Source organism: Bos indicus x Bos taurus, chromosome 18, assembly GCF_003369695.1.
Source record: "Bos indicus x Bos taurus breed Angus x Brahman F1 hybrid chromosome 18, Bos_hybrid_MaternalHap_v2.0, whole genome shotgun sequence".
NCBI lineage: Eukaryota > Metazoa > Chordata > Mammalia > Artiodactyla > Bovidae > Bos > Bos indicus x Bos taurus.
The window spans coordinates 51,284,683-51,303,243 of NC_040093.1; the positions used below are offsets into that span (position 1 = coordinate 51,284,683).

Genomic DNA, 18,561 nt, shown 5'->3' on the forward strand with positions numbered 1-18,561 from the left:
AGGGACATGTGAACTTGCATGTTCACAGCAACACTATTCACAGCAGATGCAACCTGAGTGTCCATCAACGGGTGATGGATAAAAGGATTCTCCCCCACTGGCGCCTGTTCTCTCTGTCACACACACACGGGAATCATTCAGTGATAAAAAAGAAGGAAATTCTGCCATTTCTAGAACACAGATGAACCTTGAGGGCATCACGCTCAGTGAAATAAGCCACACAAACACTCTCTGTCCTCACTGTAGGCGCTCAGTTATCTGTGGAATCTAAAAAGCCCAGCTTTGTAAAGACAGACAGTAGAACTGTGGCAAGCGGGGGCTGGGGGAGTTGGTCAAATGATTTCCACAGATCTGGAAATCAGATCTGCAGTTGTGAGTCCTGGGCTCGAACGTACAGCCTGGCGACTGCAGCTCACGATACTGTGTGTGAAGTTGAAAGCTGCTCAGGAAGGAGATGTGACATTTCATTACACAGAGAAAAGGCAACTCTGTGAGGTGATGCCAGTGCTAGCTAGCCCTGCTGTGGGAGTCACCCCGCTGTGGGCAGGTGTATCGGTTCGCCACGTCACACTCCTCCAGCTGAGTTACCTGTCACTGGCGTCTCAGTAAACTTGGAGAAGAAGCTGTGGGGGTCCCAGGACTTGCTGTCAGCAGGGGCCAGGGGGCCTGTGAGCACCTGCATTTGGGGCGCCCCCTAGTGGAAGCCAGCATCCTGCCTTTTCGCCCTTTGTGCAGGGTTTGGGTCTGGGGGTGTGGATCCAGCTCCTGAGGGACCCCTGGCCCTGGACTCTGAGAGTTGGCTGCCCCCCAGGACCGGCAGGGCTGGGAGGGGGAGTCTGTCATGACTGTCCACATCAGAGCTCTCTACCCCTGGTGTGAGAAAACAGTTTATCACAACAAACCACGGGGGACTTCCCTGGTGGTCCAGTGTTTGAGAGTCTACCTCCGAGTGCAGGGGACATGGGTTCGGTCCCTGGTGGGGGAACTAAGATCTCACATGCCTTAGGGAAATGCAGCCCCACAAGAGCCGATGTGCCACGACTACTGGGCATGTACGCTCTGGAGCCCCAGAGCCACAACAAAGACAGAGAAAAAAAGAGCATGGTTACGAAATTCTTCCGTTCCAGCAATAAAGTATTCTAGAAAAATTTAAAAATTAAGCAAAAAGCAGATGTCCCTCAACACCTCTGATGCACCAAGTCCCAGGAAACCTCTGGGTTCCCAGCTCCCCCAGCCCCTCGGAGTGGAGATGTGGGGGCAGCTCCCATGGTTCCCCAGCTCACAATGCTGTCAAAACCTTGGCTCCCTGTCCACTGATGCCAAACAGAAATATGGAGACAGAGTCTGGAGGAAGTAGAGAAGAGTAGCTTCATTATCTGTGCCAGACAAGAGGGACACACAGCAGGCTAGTGCCTCAAGAACTGTGCCCCCTTTTCTCAGGAATAGGGAGAGGTTTTATAATCCTCTTGAAGGTCTCGTGTTTTTAATTCTCTTGCAAAGTATCAAAACAGCCACAGCTGGCACCAGGCAGCAGCTGAGTCTGGTGTCCACGAAGTTATCGACCCCGACCTTCTTTCTGAAATGCAGGATGCTACAAAGAGAGCATATGGGGAGAAGCGTGCTAGGTCCAGAGCATAATCTACATGGCTGCTGCTGCTGCTAAGTCGTTTTAGTCGTGTCCGACTCTGTGCAACCCCATAGACGGCAGCCCACCAGGGTCCTCTGTCCCTGGGATTCTCTAGGCAAGAACACTGAAGTGGGTTGCCATTTCCTGCTCCAAATCTACATGGAGTCAGAGTAATGAGCTTTGTGAAGGACAAGTCCAGCGACAAGTGTTTGTTAGTAGTAACAGCTAAATTGCTTACCTCTCGCAGGTCTGTCTGGCTGGTATGTGCCAAAGGCTGTTCATTCCTGTCTTTGCTGCAACAGCGGCTGCATTTGTCCCATCCCTGGCCCTCTCCTCTTCCTCTGAGGAAACCAGTCCTTAGACACGGGACCCATCCTGTGACCTCATTTGACTTGGTCACACCTGCAAAAACTTATTTACAAGTAAGGCCCCCATCCACAGGCCACCCTGAGGAACTGAACGTGTCTTTTCTGGAGACACATGACCCCTGAGGGTGGGGGAAACGGTTGCTGGCCTTCCCCCAGGAGCTGGGGCCTGCTGCAGGGGCCCCTGGGACATGTGGACTTTCCCTTCCCTGATGTGGGGACTGGACACGTTACTCCAGCACAAGAGCAAAACAGCTCTGTCCAAAGGCCTTCCCTTCCCCTGAATGTCAACCGACCCCGTCCCTGACCCCCAACCTGCTTCCTCCCACCTTCCCTTGATTGGCTGGGGCCCTCAACGCCGGCCAGCACCCAGGCCTGGCAGCAAGAGAGGGTGCCTGCTCTGACAACCCTTCCCCACTGTCGGTCATGAGCCTCAGGGAAGCTCACCCTTCAGGAACCCAAGGCCTACACAGAGAGGGAAGCTGGTGAGAACCCGTAGCTCTGAGTTCAGAGCTCGAAGCTGTGTCTATCAGTTCTCCCAGAGTGAAGAACTGGGGTCCTAAGAGCCCTGTACCTGAAAAACCCACTAACCAGGCTGGTGTTATGACGCCACAGGCCTGTACCGCCTGGGGCTGACAGCTGTGGCTCAGACCCTGGCCACAAGAGGCAGGAGCCACTGTGTCCCTGGTCTGTGGCTGATGGCTAGGGTGGGATGGGAGGCGGGCTCCTCGCTGGGACTACCCGAACCTTTGACCGCCCGGCTGCCCTCTCCGGATGGAGCCCGGGGCCTCCAGGAGTCTCCACGGAGCCTCAGGCTTGAGGCTCCTGGAACTTAAATCCCCAGAGGGCGGCAGCCTAGGGAGCCACAGCCTCGGCAGATAACCAGGACTGGGTCCTTTCACCCTGGGCTCCGTGGCTGTTGTAGGTCTGGGTCGGGGAGAGTCTGTGCTGGGCAAGGGTCCTGGGTGCCCTCATTCGGGGGCAGACACCAGAGCAGGAGAAGCGGGGCTCTTGCCCACGGGCCCCTGTGCCCAAGGCCCTATGCCTAGCATCTGACAGCCCTGCTGCCCACACCAATCACAGCACTTGTTTCCTGCTCAGCTTCATCTCCACAGCAGAGGAAAGAGCAGGCTGGAGCTTCAGGGTTCTGCTCCCTTGGCCCACGGCTGACTCTGAGGATGCGGGGGTGGGGGCCTGGGCCGGGAGTCCTCCCCTGCACAGGGCCAGGCCGACACCCATAACTAGGGATGCTCAGAACAAGGAAAGGACACCCTGCTCCCTCCGGAAATGGATATTTATTTACCAACAGGTGTTTTGTCTCAGGCCCAGTACACCCGCCCCCCATGCAGTCCTTACAAGAACGTGCAGAGCCAACTACCCCCAACACGTGGTGGCTTAGCACACCAGCAAACACAGACAAACTCATTCCATTTCTAGAGGTCAGGAATACAGGAAAGGATTGTGATGGTCCCAGTGATGTCTCTCCCGAAAGTCCAGGAAGGTGTCATGGGCTCTGGCGAGCCCCTGTTCAGACAGCAAGGGACCAGGACAGCCCTGTGTGTGTCCATAACTGAGCCTTGGAGACACACAGCACTGAGGTCGCCTGGATTCACGGGGAAGCACTATACACCCCGTTTCTCCAGGGGAGGGTCAGTCAAGAACTTCAGGGTCAGCCTGGTTTGATCCCTGGTTTAGGAAGATACCCTGGAGGAAGCAATGGCACCCCACTCCAGTACTATTGCCTGGAGAATACCATGGACAGAGTAGCCTAGCAAGGTACAGTCCATGGAGTTGCAGGGTTGGACACAACTGAGAGACTATCACACTTACTTTTCATGCCTCCAAGTGAAGCAAGGGGTCACGTGCAGGCTGAGGAGAGTGGGACCAGGTGTCCAACCTAACTCTGGACCGGTGCTTAAGTCATTGGCCACCGCAGGTTTACATGAATCCCAAGCCCATCCTGCAAGAAGGAGTTGCTCCAAGAAGCGTGCTGGAGCAACCTCTGAAGACAGTCAGGCCCAGTTGCCTCCCACAGCAGCCCCTTGGGCTGGGCGCTGGCTGGAAAACTCCTCACGTCCTTACAGCTGAGCTGGCTGATGCCTTCCTTCAGGTCAGCTTGCTCTGAACCCCACAGACTCCACATGCAATTGTTGTGAGCAAGAGTGAGGCTGCATCCCCAGGAGGGGTGGTGATGAAGAACTAGGGGCTGGCGTCTCGTCTGTAGGTCTCCACATCAGCTGCCAGGATTTCTGACCATCCTGTCTCGGGCTTCCCTCCCTAGAAGCCCATCTGGATTCCAGAACCCTTGATGGAGGGTCTTGCATTGAAAGGTGAAAGTCCAGAAATTGCACAGGGCTGGTGGGTCTTGCTTCTGCCACTGCCAGCTGTGTGACTCAGGGCAAGTCACTCAACTGTTCTGAGCCTTGCTTTCCTTGTCTGTGAACTGGGAATATTTGCCATCCTTGTGGGCCAGAATCTGGGAGTGGCAAGAGACAGAAGCCCCGTCTCTGACCCCAGTTGGTCTGAGCGGAAAGGGAGGAGCCAGGTCCCCATACTCTGGCACCATTTCTTTGTCCACCTCCTCTGTGCCAGCTTCCTTCCCAGGCAGGCCCTGCCCATGCTGCAGCAGTGGTCACCAGCTGCTCCTGGTGCCCATTCAGCAGCTTAGCAACTGGCAGAAAAGTCGCAGAACCCAGTCCCTTTGGCCATCCAGGTGGAGTGCCCACCTGGAGCCAATCACCGTGTCCAGGGGACAGCACGCTTGCTGAGTGGTCAGGCCTGCATCGTGCCTACCCTGGGATTCAGACAGTAGTCCAGGCCCATTAAATATATGAACTAGGAGATGGGCCCCCAGAAGAGAGCAGGGCTGCTGTTACCAAGGAGGTGAGAGCGGTTGGTGCCCATCTGAACCACCCTGGACCATAATCAATTCATTATTTTATTGCCTCTGGGCAGAGCTGGCTGCCTTCTTGGGCTGGGCGCTGGCTGGAAAACTCCTCACATCCTTACAGCTGAGCTGGCTGATGCTTTCCTGCCCCCACCCCCCCAGCGGCTCCCCCTCACCTGCTGTGCCCAGCCGAGCCGCCCACAGGCCAGGTCCCATGGCTGCCTCCCCTGGTCCTTCCATCCACACCTTTTCTGGCCCCAGGAGGGCATCCCCTGAAAGCGGCCCTGACCCCGATTCCACTCCTCTCCAGGGAGGAGGGGAGAGGCTGGGACCTTGAACCTTGGCCCCTCCCTGCCACATGAGATCTGGAAGAGGCCACAGCCCATCGAGGCTGCAGCTCCCTGGGCCATCACTGTCGCCACTGCTGTGCATGGACCCCCCATTCCCCCATTTTTCTTGGCTTCTGTCTCCCCAGGGATCTCAGCTGACCAGCTCTTGCTGGCTTTGCCCCTGATCAGTGCCCAGGAACTGTCTGAGACTTTCTGCTCCTGAAAGGGCAGCCCAGTCATACAAGACTCAGTGCTCAGTGGCTGGGTTCTGCTGACACTGGCCCTCCCTCCTCAGGGCCACAGTGTCCCCAGCCTGCATTCCTGCTGCCTCCCAGATGTGAATGGGGGGGGGGGCTGCATCTCTGGTGTCCTCTCACCCCCAAAGAGACCAAAATCAGCCCTTCCAGAATTCAGCGGTAGCCAGGTTACCATGGCGATGCCCATTATCCCCGCTGAACAAGAGATGAATCAGGAGCTAAAAATAGGCCCCCAAAATGGATGGATGGACGGATGGATAGAGGCAGGGGTGGGTGGGCCTCATTCAGGGTCGGAACAGTCTGTTTTTCCCAGACAAGATAATTTAGGGGGAAATCTCAATCTGAAACCCATGCCCACAGAGCTGGGAGGTACTGCAAGTGCTGCCCCCTCCCCTGACAGGAGCATAAAGCACGCAGCACCCAGAAGGCCCTCATAAAGCCCAGGGCTTGGAGCTCTCTCCACCTGAGCCCAGCTGGTACAGACTTCAGGCAGGGAACAGCGGAGGCTCTTGGCTTCGGGTGGCCATCGCACCGACTGGCCCTTCCCAGGGTGGAGCACTTCCCCCTGCGCCCTTTCATTCCCAGCAGCGTCCTTGGTTCAGTCCAGGAAGGACCTGAGGAACCTGCTGAGAAGCTCCCTACTCTAATGCGGGGCTCCAGGGCACAGAAACACTGTGCCCCACCCCTCCAGTGGGGTGCAGTCCTCTGCTGGGGGTGGGCAGTGAAGGGACAAAGCCGCTGCAAGGACAAGACACTTTATTCTGCCTAAGTCCCCTCCCCCGCCCCCGCAGACCCCACAGACAGAGAGACAAGGGCGGATGCAGCTGGGACCAGGAGGAATCTGGCTGCAGGGACAGGGGTCTGGGGGGCCGGGGTTTTCTCAGAGACAGGGCACGGCCTTCTGACTCTCCCCAGTGAAGATCAGAAGCAAAGGAGCTGTCCCCCAGGCCCCTCCCCACCCACTAGGCTGGGGCTGGGTTAGGCGTGCCCATGGGACCTCTGCACCCTTCAGCCCACCAGGCAGCAGGGTCACAGGAGCCGAGGGTGGGCCTGGGCTGCAGGATGGGAGGCCCCTGGGGAATCGGGTGGAGGATGCTGGAGGCAGACGGTGGACACAGTCCTGGCCGCCCCATGGGTCCTCAGAGAGCAGAGCCCAAGCTGACTTCTCAGGCGTGGGCGCCGAGGTCTCTTGGAGGCAGCTCCTTGTGGCTGTAGTATTCCACCAGCTGCCTGGGCACCTCGGCCAGCACACTCTTGGCCAATGCCGCGGGGGACGCCTGGGTGTGGGGAGAAGGTGCCTCCAGCCAGTCCCCCAGCCCCCCTTCTCCACCTACTCACATCCAGCCCCCTTCCCTAGAGCCCCCAGCTCCAGGGACCACAACCAGGAATTCACCAAGTGGGCAGGCAGGTGAGCCTGTGTTAAGGTTGAGACCGCAGTGGCTGGGCAGTCCGCCCCTGCTGTCACTGTGGGGGCACAGACAGCCATCTAGGTGGGTGTGACCCTGCTCTGGGCACGGGGCAGAGCGGCTGAGGCCCCTCCATGGCCCAGGTCCTCCTGTGAAGCTGCGAGTGTGTGTCCAAGTGACACAGAGTTCCTACTGTGTCACAAAGAGGCTTGAAAGCCAGGGAGGTGGCTGCCTGAGGGGCACCCTGCCCTCTGGGGCGTCCATGTGACGCTTCTCATAGTGCAAAGGTTTCTAGGGGCTGAAACTGCTCAGGATGGGGTGGGGGCTCAGAGCCTGTCGCCCCCGCAATGCTGCCAAGGGACCCGCTAGGCACTCACGCTCTTGAGCTCCCGAAACGGAACAAACTGCACGATGTCGCGGAGGGCAGGCTCGCCGCGTGGGGAGCGCAGGACACCGTCGTCGCCGTCTAGCACCTGCATGTCAGTGAAGTCGGCGTTGCCCACCCCGACAATGATGATGGACATGGGCAGGTGGGAGGCGCGCACAATGGCCTCGCGTGTGTCCGCCATGTCGGTCACCACGCCATCCGTCAGAATCAGCAGAATGTAGTATTGCTGGGGGCACAGCAGAGGAGGGGCCGTGGGGACCCTGCAGGGCCGCTGCACCTCCCCCAGTCGAACCCCAAGTCCACCAAGCAGACCGCCTGGGGGTGACCACGGTTGCCAAGCTTTTCTAAAAAATGTATTCGCAGAAGCATACCACATGTACACAGGTGCACACACACACATGGAATCACAGTGAGCTGTGACCACGTGCTTCCTCTAACCCGGAGGTGGATATGGCCACACCTTACAGGTGGGGACAGCGAGGCTAGGGGACCTGGGGTTGACCCAGGTCTGAGGCCAGAGGAGAAGTGATCATCAGCCCTGGGAGGGGAGGGGCTCCCACACCCTGAAGAGACGCTGAGATTTCAAACAACACACTCTGGCCCAGCCTGGCCAGGTGCCCAGTGTGTCTGCGCATGACAGACTGGGGCTTGTTTCAAATAAAGGTCCATTTCCAGTGTGAAAAAAACAAAACCACTCAGCAATCATTACTAAAAATCTGGGCACGAGAAAACACAGAAGAGCTGCAACACTGGAAGGCCGGCCAGACTATCCCCTAGCCTGCCCAGCTCTGGCCGAGTGGGCACCCTCTCCCAGGGAACCCCTCTGAGCCCCCAGACCAGGGGGATGGGCAGTTTCCTGTCCAGGGCTGGTGGATTCCCACAGTGCCTGGCCCCGCCCTGAGCCCCACACACCCTCCTCCCACCCTCAGAGTAGGGGCGGCACCCCACTGAGACCTCACAGCCCTGTGTCTGCCAGCAATGCAAACACCACACCATCACCGCCTGCGACAGAAGCATCACCTGAACCCGGGGACCACTGCAGTCGGGGCCCCGGGAGGCATCAGCCAGAAGGGACAGGGCTTCTCCGCGGGACAGGAAGACGGGTGAGGGCAAAGTTCAAGAGGAGGCTCAGGGAAGGGGGTCCCAGATGCCGCCCAGCCTCCGCCCACATCCACCTCAAGCAGCTAAGAAGGGCCTGAGCCCCAGCAAGAACAGAGGCAGAACTGAGGCCCCCAGAGTTCAACCCCTCCCAGAGGAATCAGACAAGACATGAAGGCCACCACAAGGGCATGGTCAGCCAGGGCACTACTATATGCACATGCCGATCTCTTTAACGAGGGGATGGCAAGGGGACCCGGTAGGAGAAGGCAGGGGTCCCCAGCAGGATGGCCACACCCACTGTCAGGCCCAGCCCCTTATCTTAACCCTGTGCCTCCTGGAAAATCCACCATGGTGTGGACGAGATGGCTGGACACTTAATACTCGGGAACTGATGTTGTCTTTAGGTGTGATAATGGGACCTTACTGTGAAGGATGTGGCAACCCACTCCAGTGTTCTTGCCTGGAGAATCCCAGGGATGGGGGAGCCTGGTGGGCTGCCGTCTATGGGGTCACACAGAGTCGGACACAACTGAAGCGACTTAGCAGCAGCAGCAGCAGTACCTCTTTCAGAGGTTTATACTGATATTTACAGATGAAATTATGTCTAAAACTTGCTTCAAAACAATACAAGAACATAAAAGCTGAATGTAATCCTTAACTCCAGGCTGGATTCTACACCAGAAATAATATTGTAATAAAATTATTATTCTTTTGGCAATTAATGAAATTGGAGCATATTATATGACTAAAGTATCAGATCTAAATTAAACCACCTGAGATTGATACTTGTGCAGTGACTGTAGAAGAGAACGCCTGGATCTGAGGAAAGAAGGGGTGGGAGGCGACACTGTGACCCTGCCTTTGGGGGCTGTGTGCCTGGGAGAGCCACCCCCACTCAGGGCACGGGCCCAGGGACCACCAGGGACTGGGCAATGGCAAGTCCCAAGGATGGAGCAAGGCTGAGAGCAACAGCCTAGTCCCACCACAGGGACTTCCCCGGTGGTGCAGTGGACTCCCACTGCAGGGCGCGCAGGTTCAATCCCTGGTCAGGGAACTAAGATCCCACATGCCGCAGGGTACATTAAAACAAAGGGGAAAAAACAGATCAGGAGACCAGAACACGGGAAGGATGGGTCCTGGGACGCTGAGGAACATGGACACATGGGGACAGATGGAGGCTGGGGTGAGACAAGTGGAGGGGTCGTCTTCGATGTGAGACTGCAAAGCCGTACTGTACAGGATCTTGTGAGCAGATCAACACCAAGAACCTGGAGGGGAGAGTGAGGTTCAGGAAGCCAGCAGCCTGCTCTCAAGAGATTCAGAGGGAAGACAGGACCAATGTGTAGATGGGGGCAGGGGAGGAAGAGAAGTAGGAGGAGGTAACAGGGCAAGAAGTCGCTGACCAGTGAGTCCAGGGAAAGGATGGGCCAAAGGTGTTGGGTTTGGGTTATTCTTCCATAAAGTTGACTATTCTTTTTTTTTTTCCCCAGAATAAAGGGTTAAAGGAAGACAACAGAGTCGTCGTGCCTCAGGCAGGTCTACAGAACCCTAATGCAGGAGGCGGCCTTTAGCATCTCACCACTTGTGCGAATTAAGAAGAGGGATTTCCCTGGCAGTCCAGTGAATCAGGACTGTGCACTTTCACTTCCCCGGGCCTGGGTTCAATCCCTGGTCGGGGAACTAAATTCCCACAAGCTAACACAGTGCAGTCAAAAAAAAAAAACAAAAACGAAAGACAATGCAAACAAAATAACAATACATGTGTAACAGAACCACAGACAGCAGATCAGCCTCCAGGGCGAGAATCTCCTGGGCAGAGAGCAGTGCTCAGCTCACTGGCTCTGGGGCCCTCGAGGCGTCTCCACGCCCGGCCTCACTAGGTCCAGATACCCGGGACTCCTGCTTCCGACCCCTCTTCCCTCCCTCGGCCACCCTCGCCCCACCTCCCGGCCCCGCCCACCGGCCCCGCCCGACCTGACCCTTCCCTCTTCCCCAGCGGCGGGCCGCCCTTCCTCACACACCGGCCCTGGCACTAGGCACCTACAGAGGCCTCACGGGTGCGCTCCTCGGCCGCGGCTGTGCGGGCCACCTTGGAGATGATGGGCGCCACGTTGGTGGGGCCGTAGAGCTGGACCCTGGGCAGGCAGTTCTGGTAGGCCTCTACCACACCCTGGATCCCTGTGGGGGGAGGGGTGTGAGCACGGCCCCAGCGCACCCCCACCCTGGGCCATTCACGCTCCTACCTTCGCACTCATCGTCCTCGGGGTTGAAATTGATGGCAAAGTCATGGGACACCTGGGCAGAAGGGACTGGTCAGCGGGTCCACCTCCTAGCACCGCCCCCCCCCACCCCAACTACTGAGAGAGGTAGGTTTGGAGCCCCCGGGGCCACCATGTGACACATCCTGTGTGGAAGGGGGTCACTGGGGACAGAGGGCAGAAGGCCAGCCCTGGATCCAGGGGGACCCGGAGCTTCTGAGATGTATTAGCCAATAATTCCCCGACCCCCAAACTTTCTGCTCAAGCCAGCCAAACACCCTTTCTAAGCGGAAAACTCCAGGCGAATGTCCTCCTTCTCACAGGGCCACAGGGCTGACCGAGAACACTACTGCTGGGAGGTCAAAGGCAGGTCCCCACCCCCTGCCCCACTGCCCGTCACATGGCACTGCTTCCCCTGGGGTCCTGGGACCCGGGCTTTCTCCTACCTCGTACTTGGGAGGGATCCGGGCTCCAAACCCCAAAGCAGAGAGCCTCTTGTCGCTGGAAGAGAGGCCGCCTCATCACCCAGGGCTCCTGACCTCACTGAGGGAACGGGGGCTTCGGGGAGACACCAGCAGAGCCAGGAGACCAGGTGCCCCGAACCACATGGGGGAAACTAAGGCCCAGAGCCGTGAGGAGGCCACCAGGCTCGCAGGCAGGCAGGGGTGGTGCTGACTGGATGCAGGGACCTTGGCCCCATCACTCGTTAGGCCTCGAGAGCCCTACCCCTCCATGGCCTCAGTTTACTGCTCTGTGTCTGTGAGAAGGACTCGGACCCCTGTGGGGGGCTGCCCCATCTCCCTTCTCAGGCCCTGAGGTGCTGACCCATGACCCCTGCAGAGCCCAGGAGGCATGGGAGGCCAGCGCACCTGTCGTAGTCCTGGCAGATCTCTCCCACGGCCACCAGGGCCTGCAGGTACTCGTTGGGCTGGAAGGGGTTGATGTAGTGCAGGGAGCAGCTGTTCCTGGGATCCCCATTGGAGGCCGTGAAGTCAATGGCCACCTGCAGAGGCCATGGCGTTGTGAGCCTGGAGCCCTCCTTCCTGGCCTGGGTGGCAGCTGCACCCCATCTGACAGCTAAGGACACCGAGGCCTGGGGAAGCCGCTTGCCCAGGGATGTGAGAAAACCCGGGGGCTGTAAGCCCAAGGGTCTGACGCTGTGCTAGCTGAGTCATAGGAGAAGGGACAGACCAACCCCAAAGCTCCTGGGTCCCCAGGTGCAGCCAGCGCCTCTGCGGCAACACCAGCCAGGGACCCCAAGGAGCTGGAGCAGTCAGAGTGGACCCTCAGCACCTCCTCCTGCAGTCGAGGATGGAGGGAGGGGCTGGGCAGGGCCTGGGAGGACTAATCCCCGAGATGGGGTCCCGTGTCTCCCCCCGCCAAGTCACTACCCTCAAGCCTTTCTGGCTGTCACTTGAAGAAGCTCAGAGGGGTCACAAGGAAGGGGTCTGCAAGCCCTGCAGAAGGGCTTTTTCTGCACAATCCACCCCGGGTATCAAACGGGCTCTGAGTGGGGCCAGGCGCTGACCCCCCCATCCTCTGGGATGCAGCCTGCAGGTGGTGTGGAGGGTGCGGACTCACCGTGAAGTGGATCTGGCAGCCGCCCATGACGTAGTCCAGGAACGAGTACACCCTGTAGAGCTTCCAGGGACCCCACCCCAGGGAGACTCAGGCCGGGGCTTCAGGGCAGGGCCTCTGGGGCTGCTGGGACCTGCCGTCCCCCAGGGCAGCTGGGGCAGGCAGGAGCCTGGCAGCCTCAGTCCCTGCCTCTCTGGCCCTCAGGCTGTCTGCATGCCCATCTCCCCCGATCATCTATTCTCTTGTTTCCCCCTCCCCTCCATTTCCTAACCCACCTCCATGCATTGGGGGCACAAGAGCCCTTGAGTCCATCTGACAATGGGGGAGATTCCAGGGAATGGCCTGCCACTGCTGAGCTTGCTCTCCGCAGAGCTCAGGTGGAAGCAGGACTACCCCCCAACCCCGCACCCTGGGTGGGCAGGGGAGGGTCTGCAGCCTGGGCTGAGGCTCACCTTCAGGTCTGCCAGGATGACCACCCCAGAATTCTTGTAATTGCGCTTCTTCTGCTTATACTTGGAGTTCACACAGTCCCACTGGGCCTGGGGGACAGGGACAGGCAGAGACCCCCACCCCAGAGTGCCAGCCCCCAACACCCCACCCTAAAGGGGCCGGGGAGGCCTTGAAGCCCTGCCCATTGGCGGCTGTCTGTCCCACACAGGCCGGTGATCCCTACTCTGACCACCTGGTGGGCGTGGCTGTCATGCTCTGTCATCATCTTTAGCCTCTCTAAAGCCATCACAAGCACTTTTGGGGAACTCAGCCCAGGGCCAGCGCCCCAGAGCATTCTGGGGACAGGCCGGCTCACCTGGTCCTCCCCGAAGGCTTTCTGCATCTCCTCGAAGGTGGTGGAGAATTCTCCAATGAAGTCGTGCTTTCCGCGGGAGTCATAATCCCAAACGAGGCCCTGGGGAGCCCAGGACTCCTCAGCCCGCCTGCCCCTCTGGGGTCCCAGGCCTGGCGTCTCCATGGCCCTGCACGTAGGCCGCCCCCTCCGCAACCACTCCTCTCCAGTACCTAACCCCCACCCCCCACCACCCCGCACATCTCAACTCCAAGAGGGTGTGGTCTGGTGGGGCTGGCCCCACCCAACCGCCCGCCCCGCCCCTTCCCAGCCACATCTCCATCCTCCGGGCGCAAAGCCCCACCCACTTTCAGAGGCCGCGACTCCTCACAGCTGCACAGGCTGCTCAGAGACACCTTGAAAGGCTGCCAGGTGGGGCTCAGGTCGTTCTTCACCACCTGTGGGCCAGGAGGGGCAGGCGGCTCAGGGGGCCCGGCCTCAGGCTCCAGGCAGGACCCTGGGAGCCCAGAGCTGCATCTCCGAACCTCGTTCCATCCAGAAGCCCCTTTGTAGCTTCCTCCACATTCTGAGACCACCTGGACTCCTTTCCTTACATAGCCTTTTTTAAACTCAATTTATCTCAAAAGGAAACGCTTTCCCACTGCTGTCACTGGGATCTTGTTTCATGGGCAGGTAGTCACAACAAATGCAGATCCTTGACTCTAGGTCACAAGGTCCACTCGCGCCTGGCTGCTCCCTGTTCAAAGGGGGATGGCGGGCGGTGTTGGGGATCAAGGCCCCTACAGCTACGGCGGGCAGGGAGGTGCAGGAACGGTCAGGGGCTGCCCTCTCTGTGCTTTCACGCTACCCTCGGGTGCTGGGCGGGGACCCCCTCACCTCTGTCCTGTACACCAGTTGCTCGCTCTGATCATCATTGATCCGGTATAGCTCCAGGAATGGGTCTGACTTGCTGAAGAGGTCCTGGCAGAGGAGCAAAAGATGAGCTTGGCAAGGTGGGTTGGGGGCCAGGCTCTGCCACTCCCCGGGTGTGAGGGCCCAGCCCTCCCTGAGAGCATCCTGCTCCAGCTTCCCTAGCTCCCCAGCACTTCCAGCCCAGAGACTGGCTCCCACCAGTTTCTCCACTGTCTGCCCAGGGACTTCCCTGAGCCCCTGAGAGTTGTCACAGGAAGCTATGAGGATGAACTGAGGGCAGTGACACAACAGGACCCCGACAGCAGCACAGCTGCCCTGGCTCTGAGTGCGTCCCACTCCGCGGCCACCTGTCTTCTCCTCGTGGACACCCCCTGACAGCAGGGAGAGCTGGGCTCCAGGGGAGCACCCCTCACCTTGTCGTCCAGCTTCCTGGCCCTGAAGGAGAGCTCCACGTAGCCGTTGTTCCCGGAGATGTCCTCGGCTATCACCTGGATGGAGTGGGCAGGAGGGGCCTGACCCCTCGCGGGCCTCGGGGTTCAGCCGGCCCACTCCAACCCTTCTCCGCCCTGCAGCGTAGTCTATGGGAGGTGCCTAGACACCTCGGCAGCCTGGGCCTAGTCCCCCACAGTCTCAGCGACGAAAGGGCGGGGCCTGCAGGGGAGGGGCCGGTGGAAGGCGGGGCCTCACCGTGATGGTGGACTTGCCCGCGTTCCTGCCGAACTTCAGCAACAGTGCCCGGGTCACCTTCTTCTGGGCCACGATCTGGAAGTCAGAGGGTCAGGGAGGGTCCGCACCTGCTCCCTGGGGACTCTAACCCCGCCCAGGGCCTCCCCGTCTCCTTCCCAGTGACCCCAGTCACCCTCGGTGGCCTGGCTCCCCAACCTACCACCTAGGTAAGGAAGTGGAGATTCAGGCAGAGGTCCGGGACTTACTGAAGGACCACCACTGGGATTTGAAGCCAGGGTCCAAACCTTTGGCCGGCCCTGCAGACCTGGTGGCACTGGGCGGCCTTCCCATAATGCAGAGTTTACGTGTATATCCAGACATACGTGTCCATACACGTGTCCATGGACCTGCACCCGTAGGTGCATGCATGTTTGCACACTGATGTCCGTGCATGTGTGTCCCTGCATGTGAGGAAAGTGGGTGGCCAGCATTGGGTGGACCCTGCTGAAATCTCAGTCCTCTTATCTGACAGAGGCTCGACCCAGCCGTCTCTGCCCCAGGCAGCAATGGAGATGAGTCACATGCCTTCATGTCGGGGAAAAGAAGTCGGACACAAATGGGAACATACTGTGTGATTCACGGACACGATGTTCTACAACAGGCAAAACTATTGGGGGAGGGGGTTGAGAGGAACAGGGGGGCCTGCTGGATGACAAAGATGTGCTGTGTGATCTGGTGGTGGTCAGGTGTATACAACTGTCTAAAGCCCATCAAGCCCAACCTTAGAGGTTTACACATATTACTGTATGTAAATTATACCTCATTAAAAAGCCCTCAGAGTACTCACGAGAATCGAATGTGTGACACATGGAGTGTTCTGCCCAGAGCCTGCGCTGAGCAGTTTGGCTCGAGGCAAGACCTGTTGTTTCACTGACAATCATAGAGCTAATGGGAATGACTTTACTGGAGGATGCAGGGTCCCTCAGACCAGTCACTGCCATGGAGACAGGCAAGGGAAGGGCTCCCTTATGTTGTGGAAGTGAAGAAGCAAGCTGCAGAGCAGTGTATGTCATTTGTGTTTTTAAAAGTGTATATATAGAGAAAAAACTATATGTCCCTTTGCTCTGATAAGACTACCTCTCTCCAGAAGGATGTAACAAACCTGGGGGCAGGGCAGGAGGGAGACACCCAGAGCATGCCTGTTACATTTTCTGAATTTAGATCCATATGACTATATTACCCAGTTCCAAATTACATTTTTTAAATTAACTAAAAGACTTTTTTTTAAGGAGAAGGAACTAGGAGTCAGACAGAACACCTGGTACACAGTTGGTGCATAATCTTGCAGTTCCCAGACCACCACTGCACCCGCTGAGGTGCCCATGCTGCCCTCCTCCTCTGAGGGCATGGGGATGGGGCACCCACCTGCCCTAAAGTGCATTCCATGCCCCCCAGGAAGTCATCCTCCTGGCAGCTCAGGCTGCTGGGCCCATGGGTGTCGTAGACCTCAAAGCGCAGCTTCTGCACCTCCTCGAAGTAGTAGTCAAGCGTGAAGACCTTGGAGAAGACTGGGTGCAGGCTGCTCCGGACCACCTCGGTTCTGTCCACCTGCAAGCGGCCCTGGGTGAGCAGACCCTTGGAGGAGGGGGACAAGATTCTACCGGGGCACTGCCGGGAGACCCTTTGCCTCTGCTGTAGCCTGCAAGGTTCCCTGTCCCACCCACCGGCCCTTAGGTGGTCCTGGAGGACTTGCATTCCAGATGTGCTGTGGGAAGACCCATCTGTTGCTTCAAGGCTTCCGGTTGCCCCCTGGGTGGGGGGGGGGGTCATTCCCCAGAACCCCGGGCACCTCCCTCCCTGAGATAAAGGCACAGTTCTCTGGTCCCCACAGGTTACAGCTTCTTGTCTCATGCCCACATGGCCTCCTCCATCCCCACACCACAGATGGGGAAGCAGGCTCAGAGAAGGGAAGGGGTGTCCAAGGGCACCCCAAGTCAGGGACAGAGCTGGATTGGAACCTGGCTGGGCAAACCTTAAAGCAGAGATCATTTGCCAGCACCCAGCTGGGCAGGCATGGAGACTCCAGAGTTGCGGGGGGGGGGGGGGGGGGGGGGCGGGGGGGGGGGAAGGTGGGGGGGGTGCAGATTGCAGAGATAACCCCTTGGTTCAGCTCTTTCCTCCAACTTGGGCCCCAACCCATCAAAGTGCAAACTGGGCTGCGGAGGTAGGTTTCTGTGCCCTGTTCCAGAGCCCCACAAACTCCCACACCCCAGATGAGGGTGTTTATGTGCTTCCTCAAGGGACATATGCCCCAGGGAGCGCTGAGGCCAAGCAATGAAGGCTAATGGGGGCTTGGACCCCTCCAGCAGATCCTTTGCCCCCGAAGTCGATGACCGGAGGGTTTCTCAGGCCAGGAGGCTGGTGGTCCAGAGATGACAAAAAACAGCACAAGGTCACAGCCAGGGAGCAGTGCGGTCCAGGGAGCTGGAGCTGCGCATCTCTAGGACTGCGCAACCCTCAGTGGCTGTACCCTCGACGTGCCCCTAACCTCCCTACCTCCGCCCCGGCTGTATGCGGCCACCGAGGCCAGGGACGCGCGTGCGCGGACAGACCCGTCGCAGGGGGAGCACTGGAGGCTGGGGCGCACTCGGGTCCGAGTTCCGGCCCCCCAGCTCTCCGGGGGCTCAATGCCCGACTTCACATGTTCGCCCCCGATTTCTTGCCCTTCCGAGGTGAGGCCACGCGTCTCACGTGAGATGGTGGCGGAAAAAGCGCTTCGTGGGGCGCAGAGAGGTCTGAGCAGTCCCGCGGCCCGCCCTCTGGCAGCGCAGGTCTGGGGTGAAGCGCCCGCCCCCGCGCAGGCGCCCCGGCCACTCCCGGGACTAGCGGGAAGCCCGCGTAGCCGAGAGACGGGACGCGCCCAGAGCCAGGTCCGCGAGGCTTGCGAACCGTCCGCTGCTGCCCCGACCCCGGCCGCACGCGCCGCGCTCGCCAGGCCACCCCGCGGCCGCTCGGGACCGCTTCGACTCTTCCCGAACTAGAGAGCCAGGCGCCAGGCTGGGAGCCCTTAGGGCGGGGCGTCCCGGTCTCGGAGATGGAGTCCTGGCTCCCGGAGCGCCCGGCTACCCTCCTGTGGGACCCGCGGTGCGCTGTCTCCGCCCTACGAATGCGGACCCGGCGGAGGACTGGTGCTCCCGGCTGCCCCGCGGGCCGGGGGTGGACCCGTGACCTCGGTCAAAGCCCCGTGTCCCCTACTCCCCTCTGTGCCCCACAGGAGAGCCCCTGCGGCTCCCTCAAGTCTGGGTGTTTCACTTGGCCCCGGAGCCCCCTCCCGGACCCGGGGTCGCACCCTCCACTCCAGGGCTCCCTCCCTCTACCTGGAGCCCCTCTCGTGGTTTCGCCTCCAACCCAGCCCCTACACTTCAACCCCACAGCTCCAGGGCACCCATCTTTAGACCAGGTAACCCCACCGTGACCCTGCTCTGCACCCCACTAGCCTCTCGGCTTCCGCGTCCGCGGCTCCAGGCCCCCACCCCCCGCCTACCCGCGCCCCTACCTGCACCCACTGGCCCTGCGATTGCAGCAGCAGCACCACGCTCGGGTCGGACTTGGTGAGCGGGTCGCGGTCCAGCAGGTGCCGGCAGCTCAGCCGCAGTTCCACCTTCGAGGCGCAGGGCGCCGGCACCACCCCGGGGGCCGCCGCCGCCCGGCGCTCTGAGCCCGCGCTCATGCTCCCAGCTCCCGCGCTCCGGGACCCGCCTGGGCCCACCGAGGGGCGGTTGTCCGCCAGTCGGCGCCGCGGCCGCGCGGGGAAATGATGGCCTGGCCAGGCGTGGCCGCGCTTCTCTCCCGGCACGCCAGCCCGGCGCGGGCACACGTGGCTCCCGCAGCAGCCACGGCACGGGAACTGCAGGAGGGGGTGTCAGAGAGGGTGGGACAGAGGAGGGGGCAGTGAAGGGGCGGGGCTTAGGCGGGGCCGGGCCGA

The 18,561-nt window shown here is 59.7% G+C and overlaps 1 protein-coding gene across 3 annotated transcripts; it reads right to left on the reverse strand.

The window, feature by feature from the left end:
* Positions 1 to 6,204: 6,204 nt before the first annotated feature.
* Positions 6,205 to 18,473, reverse strand: CPNE7 (copine 7). 3 transcript variants are annotated; one of them, XM_027513780.1, is made up of 15 exons: positions 18,133 to 18,469; positions 16,002 to 16,184; positions 14,598 to 14,672; positions 14,324 to 14,398; positions 13,875 to 13,958; positions 13,346 to 13,435; positions 13,002 to 13,100; positions 12,649 to 12,735; positions 12,200 to 12,259; positions 11,488 to 11,621; positions 11,065 to 11,119; positions 10,604 to 10,655; positions 10,405 to 10,538; positions 7,249 to 7,485; positions 6,205 to 6,742 (listed from the first exon to the last, which is right to left on the reverse strand). In XM_027513780.1, the coding sequence occupies exons 1-15, from the start codon at positions 18,304 to 18,306 to the stop codon at positions 6,632 to 6,634; spliced, it is 1,650 nt and encodes a 549-aa protein (XP_027369581.1). In that variant the 5' UTR covers positions 18,307 to 18,469; the 3' UTR covers positions 6,205 to 6,631. The 3 variants fall into 3 exon arrangements, with proteins under 3 accessions (XP_027369581.1, XP_027369582.1, XP_027369583.1); XM_027513781.1 differs by lacking the exon at positions 12,649 to 12,735 and having other exon boundaries at positions 18,133 to 18,470; XM_027513782.1 differs by lacking the exons at positions 6,205 to 6,742; positions 7,249 to 7,485 and adding an exon at positions 8,931 to 9,628 and having other exon boundaries at positions 18,133 to 18,473.
* Between the last annotated feature and the right edge of the window lie 88 nt (positions 18,474 to 18,561).

Excerpts from the sequence above, each read along its gene's own strand:
- CPNE7 (XM_027513780.1), bottom strand. The coding sequence starts at position 18,306 with ATGAGCGCGGGCTCAGAGCGCCGGGCGGCGGCGGCCCCCGGGGTGGTG. Across the intron at positions 14,673-16,001 it reads TGGAATGCACTTTAGGGCAG|ATCGTGGCCCAGAAGAAGGT; the intron begins GTGGGTGCCCCA and ends TCTGACTTCCAG. Across the intron at positions 12,736-13,001 it reads AAGCCTTCGGGGAGGACCAG|GCCCAGTGGGACTGTGTGAA; the intron begins GTGAGCCGGCCT and ends CCTGTCCCCCAG.